At 38.2% G+C, this 6,988-nt stretch overlaps 1 protein-coding gene across 1 annotated transcript in view; it reads left to right on the top strand.

Moving 5' to 3' along the window:
- The window catches only part of SLC38A9 (solute carrier family 38 member 9), an 87,962-nt gene that overhangs the window by 58,450 nt on the left and 22,524 nt on the right, over positions 1-6,988 (top strand). The window contains exons 11-12 of the mRNA XM_017548673.2: positions 1,691-1,798; positions 5,282-5,388. Of these exons, the coding sequence (XP_017404162.1) occupies positions 1,691-1,798; positions 5,282-5,388 (215 nt within the window). The remainder of the gene's footprint in view (positions 1-1,690; positions 1,799-5,281; positions 5,389-6,988) is intronic.

The following is a 6,988-nucleotide window of genomic DNA, read 5'->3' as shown; positions in this document are numbered from 1 at the left end:
ACCTCTGTCTGTGAGCCCTGCTTTTCAGAAACCACTAAAGGAATGTTTTTACCCCGCTTAAGATGGCAAAAGGAAGCCCCAGTGAAAGTTCAGATCTTGGCAAAAACAAGGATATCCTTCATAAAGAATTGATAACTCCACTTAAACCATACAATTTTACCTTCTCCCTGTGGATGTGAACTCTGGCAGGCAGCCTAGAGTGTAAAATAAATAGATTACTCATCCTATCAAGGAGCAAGGAAGTGGCTTCTAGGTTTCCAGAAGACCAAAGGAAAAGGTAAAGATATTTCTCTTTGCCTGTCTGCCTCACAACAGGATTCACTGTAAGCTGCCATAGACACAGAAGATAAAGAGTTGTGGTTATATAAGCTCTGGCCTCTTGTTTTCATCCTTTCTGAATCAGCTAATCTCCAGACCCACAGTAGAGCTTATATTGCTCATTCGTGGTTTCCTGATTGGCTTGCCAACTTTTCTATGAAACAGATCTTTCAAAAGAATATAAACTTACAGAAGAATTTGCTCAGTTGGGCACAACAATCATCAGACTTCCAACCAGGTTGATTGCTCATTCTCCAGCTCCTTAAGGATGTTCTGCTTTTGTTCTTTTCCTTGCTACTTTCCCTCTGTCTTAAAACCATAGCTTCATTAGAGGAATTAGCATCTAAGGCCTTCCTAAGTTTCCTGACTCTACTCCGGAATGACTAGACTTAATTTCTTAAAAGGAATAATCTTCTACCTTCTACACTACTAAGAAATTCTGAGTGCCCACTTTACTGTGTATATAATACCTGAGAATGGAGTCTGGAATCTCCATTAATTTATTATAATCAAATAATAAATCAAAACCTCACCTAGATAGTAGATCAGGATGGTTCATGTATTGTTTGGCTTCTCCTCTTTCTCAAATAAGCTTTTGATTCACATTCACTGCTTTTCTTACTTTACATTCTTACCATTCACATTAAATGTTGTGACAGACTGTCTCTAACACTTCCAATTCAATGAATAAAAGTTAGTTTCATGTTGTTTTTTCTATCCTACGTAACCCTGCAATTTTATAATGGACTCGTTCCTTGTATCTTCTGCTTAAACTCAACTCATAAGTAAATCAAGCAGTTTTGCATTCAGCAATGTATGAGCTACCTTCATCTGTTCTTCTTTTCTTCTTTTTTTTTCTTTGAGATGGAGTCTTGCTCTGTTGCCTAGCCTAGGGTGCAGTGGTGTAATCTTGGCTCACTGCAACCTCTGCCTCCTGAGTTCAAGTGATTCTCCTGTCTCAGCCTCCCGAGTAGGTGGGATTACAGGCACATTCCACCGTGCCTGGCCAATTTTTGTATTTTTAGTAGAGATGACCTTTCTCCGTGTTGGCCAGGCTGGTCTCGAACTCCTGACCTCAGGTTGTCTGGCCACCTCGGCCTCCCAGAGTGCTGAGATTACAGGTGTGAGCCACTGCACCCAGCCCATCTGTTCTTCTTAGGCATACTACATAGGGGTTTTGCTGTTGTTGTTTTATCTGGTAACTTCTGTAGCTTGTTTCTAGTCTTTAGATCCCAGCTGGGTGTTAGTAGAGATAATCAATGCAGGTAGCAATTTCCCACACTTTGCCGAGACTATGGAACAATGCCTGGTTCTAAAATAATCTGTAAAACACACAAAGATAATAAATGGTTTCTGAATTTTTTCCTCACAGGCACAGTATCTGTTCTTTATTTGATTTTCCTTGTCACCTTTAAGGCTGTTCGCTTGGGATTTCATTTGGAATTTCACTGGTTTATACCAACAGAATTTTTTGTACCAGGTGAGCTGTTTTGGCAAAATAATAAATTATAATACTGTGATCTTAAGTTAACCATTGTTATTTGCTATTTTAAAACAAGTAGTGATGTTTTTATGCTGAGCATTTTTATAAATGTTCTTAAGTTAAAAACAGGACCATAATTGATATTATTTTGAGTTTCTTGCAGTTAGTGGTAACCAGGGCCCTTTGTCATTTTTACTTGAAAGTTGAAGTTCATATAAGTTATAGTGCACTAATACTTGAATTTTCTGTTTTTCATCTAGCCTTTCTGATGGATATATAGTGTAGTATTACATTGTGGTTTTATGTTTGTTTTTTTTCTTTTGACACCCTAAAGGATCCTGTGTATTCCAGAGGTTTTATGTTTTTTAATTAAAATTTTTAATTGGCATATAATAGTGTACATATTTGGAGGGTGCATGTGATATTTTAATACCTCTATGCAATGTATAGTGTTCAAATCAGGGTAATTGGGATATCCGCCACCTCTTTTTGTTGGGAACATACAATGTGATTTTGGTTTTAATTTGCATTTCAGTAATGATCAATGTAGTTAGCAACTTTTTTTTTCTTTTTTTTTTTAATTGCATTTTAGGTTTTGGGGTGCATGTGAGGAACATGCAAGATTGTTGCATAGGTACACACACAGCAGTGTGATTTGCTGCCTTCCTCCCCATCACCTATCTCTGGCATTTCTCCCCATGCTATCAAGTTAGCAACTTTTCATATGTTTGCTGGCCATTTGGATTTCATCTTTTGTGAAGTGCTTCTTCTATTTTTCTGTTTAACTGTCTGGTTTTTTTCTTATTGATTTATAGGAGTTCTTTATACATTCCAGATATGAATCCTTTCTCAGATATATGTAATGCAATTATCTTCTTCCTGCTTACATTCTTTCTTGATATGCCTTTTCAAAGGAATAAAGTAAGCAGTTTGAAAATGATCAGAAGTTTGGAGCTTCTTTAAAACCATTTTGTGAAGAATCTATTATTTAATATATTATGCAACAATCATGGTATTAATGTCTGTGGTCTTTTAACAAGTGTATTTTCCACACAAAAACTTGTATATGCATGTTTATAGCAGCATTATTCATAATAGCCTGAAAGTAGAAACAGCCCAGTGTCTATCACTAATGAATGGATAAATAAAATGTGGTATATCTTTCTTTTTTTTGAGACAGAGTCTCACTTTGTCACCCAGGCTGGAGTGTGGTGGCACAATCTCGAGTCACTGCCACCTCTGCCTTCCAGGTTCAAGTGATTCTCCGGCCTCAGCCTTCCGAGTAGCTGGGATTACAGGTGCGCACCACCATGCCTGGCTAATTTTATATTTTTAGTAGGTTTCACCATGTTGGCCAGGCTGGTCTCAAACTCCTGACCTCAGGTGATCTGTCTGTCTCAGCTTCCACTAAAGTGCTGGGATTACAGGTATGAGCCACCGTGCCTGGCCAAAATGTGGTATATCTGTACAATGGGATATTATTCAACAATAAAAAAGGAATGAAGTGTTGTGGTTATGGTTGTACAACTCTGTGAATATACTATTCAATTAAAAACTATTTATTTATACACTTTAAGAGGGTGAAATGAATTATATTTCAATAGTGCTGTTAAAAAGAATCTCAGGTTTTCAATAAATTTTCTCAAAAAGACAGCTTTTGTTAGTTAGTGGGGAAAAAGCTATTTACCTACTGTAATGTGACAAGTTAGAAATCTAACAGTGGTCTTACTTGCTTAATTAGAAATGATAGAAAAGGATTAGCTAAGAAATTGCTTTGCAGGGTATCTTAACTAAGTAATAGAAATCTGAAGACAGGAAATTCAGCTAAATTGAAAAGAGCATATTGAAAACTAATAGATCTTATTTTATTTTGATTTATTTATTTTATTTTAGAGCTAGTACTTGATTCTTGTTTTCTCTTCGTTTCCTAAAATAATATAGCAGGGTCAGTGGACTTTTTATACATTTCTACTTTTTACAGTAAGTAATCCCCTGAAATGTGTTTGCCTAGACCAGAAGTATTTTCAAATAAATCATGGTTTTATTCTACATAAAATCAATTTTTTCCTTCTATTAGCAGTCCTCAAAACAGAAATTGGCAGTGCTTTTGCAATGTTATTTTATTCTCACTTTAAAGTAACTTATGTGTTTATTGCAGAACATTTAGAGATTATAGGTAAGTGGTTAATTTAAAATAAATTGCATAACCTGACATAACCACTGTTTATATTTTTATGGATACCCGTCCAGTCTTTTTTCTTTGCATATACACATCTATATACACACACACATATTTGAAAAATAAAAGTAGGCCAGGGACAGTGGCTTATGCCTGTAATCCTGGCACTTTGGAAGGCTGTGGTGAGAGGATTACTTGAGCCCAGGAATTCAAGACCAGCCTGGGCAACATGGCGAGACCTTGTCTCTCCAAAAATATTTTTTTTAAGCTTGGCTGGGTGTGGTGGCATGCACCTGTAATCCTAGCTACCAGGGAAGCTGAGGTAGAAATATCACTGGAGTCCAGAAAGTTGGGGCTGTAGTCAGCCATGTTTGACCCACTGCATTACAGCCTGGGTGACAGAGTGAGACCATGTCAAAAAAAATAAAACAATAAAAATAAAAGTAAAATCACAGTATGTATGCTATTTCAATCATAGGAAAAAAAAAAAGGAAACTGCCTCTACAACATAATTTTTAGATACCATATACCACTGTACAACTGTATTTCAATTTAATGAATTCCCTGTAGATGGACATTTATTTCTAATATTTTAAAATAATTCAGATTTGTCAGTGAAGAGTGACACTGACATATTTCCCTTTCATATTTCCTTTTTTAGAGGTACTTTTCTGGCAAATTCAAGTATTAAAAAAATGAAGGACTTTAAAGTCATACAGACCCTAAATTTGAATCCTGCCCTTCCCCATACCAGTTGTATGACCTCAAATAGGAGTAATTGTTATAGAGTGCCTGCACAGAGTATACTTTTTTTTGGGGGGGGGTGGGGTGGAGTCTTGCTCTGTTGCCCAGGCTGGAGTGCAGTGTGCAGTCTTGGCTCATTACAACCTCTGCCTCCCAGGTTCAAGTGATCATCCTGCACCAGCCTCCCAAGTAGCTGGGATTTCAGGTACCTGACACCACGCTCAGCTAATTTTTGTATTTTCAGTAGAGACAAGGTTTTGCCATGTTGGCCAGGCTGGTCTCAAACTCCTGACCTCAGGTAATCTGCCCACCTTAGCCTCCCAAAGTGCTATGATACAGGCGTAAGCCACTGAGCCCAGCCAGAGTATACTTTTTTCCCCCTTTTGAGTGCTTTGCCCAAGTATAATGCTAGCCTTGAGGAACTTTGTAAAGACATTTTAATATTCTTATTCCCTGGACAAAACAGTGACAACTGATTTTTACTAATCAACTTTTGGTTACTAATATTCATTTTCTAATTGTCAGTTTTAATGTTTTTGTTTTCATTTTTCTCCTAGAGATAAGACTTCAGTTTCCACAGCTGACTGGGGTGCTTACCCTTGCTTTTTTTATTCATAATTGTATCATCACACTCTTGAAGAACAACAAGAAACAAGAAAACAATGTGAGTAATTATCTGAGGAATTTACTTTTGTATCTCCTGAGGATAAACTTTTTAAGTCAGTATTTGAGGCACTTTATATTTGGAGTACAATTAAGCAATTTTGTTACAAGATCTTAATTTTTAAACTTAAGCCATAGAGCAGTGGTCAGCAAATTTTTTCTGTCAAGGTTCAGATGATAAATATTTCAGGTTTTGTAGGCTATGTGGTTTTATTTTTAATTTTTATTTTATTTCATTTTATTTTTTGGAGATGGGGTTTCACCATGTTGGCCAGGATGGTCTCGATCTCCTGACCTCATGATCCGCCCACCTCGACCTCCCAAAGTGCTGGGATTACAGTCATGAACCACCACACCCGGCCGGCTATATGGTTTTTGTTACAGCTACCCAACTCTGCTGTTATGTTATGAAAGCAGCCATAGATAATAAGTAAACACATGGGTGGTGGCATTGTTTCAATGAAACTGTTTACAAAAACAGATATCAGACAAGACTGGGCCCATGAGCCATAGTTTGCCAGTGTGCAACCACTGAAAAAATAGAGATAGAGCTAATAAGCCAATAATGGTGGTAAAATCTTTTAAAGATACCCTGGGTGTGGTGGCTCAGGCCTGTAATCCCAGCACTTTGGGAGGCCGAGGTAGGAAGATCACTTGAGCCCAGGAGTTTGAGACCAGCCTGGGCAACATGGTTTTTCAGCCTGTCTCTGAAAAAAAAAAAAAATTAGCCAGGTCTGGTAGCACATGCCTGTAGTCCCAGCTACTTGGAAGGCTGAGGCAGCAGGATTACTTAAGCCCAGGAAGCCAAGGCTGCGGTGAACTGTGTTCCTGCCACTGCCCCTAATCTGGTCGACAGAACGAAACCCCATCTTAAAAAAAAAAAAAAAAAAAAAAAAGCAACTGATCCGAAAGAAGGCGTGGAAAAGGGACCAAAGAACAGATGTGACAAATAGAAAACAAATAGCAACATAGTAGATTTAAACCCAGTTGTACTGCTAATTACATTAAATATAAATGTTCCAGACACTGCATTTAAAAGAGGCCGGGTATGGTGACTCACACCTGTAATCCCAGCACTTTGGAGGCCGAGGCTGTGGGTGGGGGGTTGGGCAGGAGGGGAATCAGTTGAGGTCAGGTGTTTGAGACCAGCCTGACCAATATGGCGAAACCCCATCTCTACTAAAAATACAAAAATTAGCCAGGCATGGTGGCACACACCTATAATACCAGCTACTCAGTGGGAGGCTGAGGTGGGAGAATCGCTTAAACCCAAGGGGTGGAGGTTCCAGTGATCAAAGATCATGCCACTGCACTCCAGCCTAGGCAACAGAGCAAGACGCTGTCTCAAAAAAACAAATAAATAAATAAATAAAAGAGATTTTCAGACTTGTTTAAAAAAACAAAGCCTAACTATATATTGTCAACAAGGAAGTTATGTTAAACATNTTTTTTTTTCTTTGAGATGGAGTCTTGCTCTGTTGCCTAGCCTAGGGTGCAGTGGTGTAATCTTGGCTCACTGCAACCTCTGCCTCCTGAGTTCAAGTGATTCTCCTGTCTCAGCCTCCCGAGTAGGTGGGATTACAGGCACATTCCACCGTGCC

This window comes from Cebus imitator, unplaced genomic scaffold (genome assembly GCF_001604975.1).
Source record: "Cebus imitator isolate Cc_AM_T3 unplaced genomic scaffold, Cebus_imitator-1.0 Scaffold213, whole genome shotgun sequence".
Taxonomy (NCBI): domain Eukaryota; kingdom Metazoa; phylum Chordata; class Mammalia; order Primates; family Cebidae; genus Cebus; species Cebus imitator.
The sequence above is the reverse complement of the archived record's forward strand: the minus strand, read 5'-3'. Positions and strand labels throughout refer to the sequence as shown.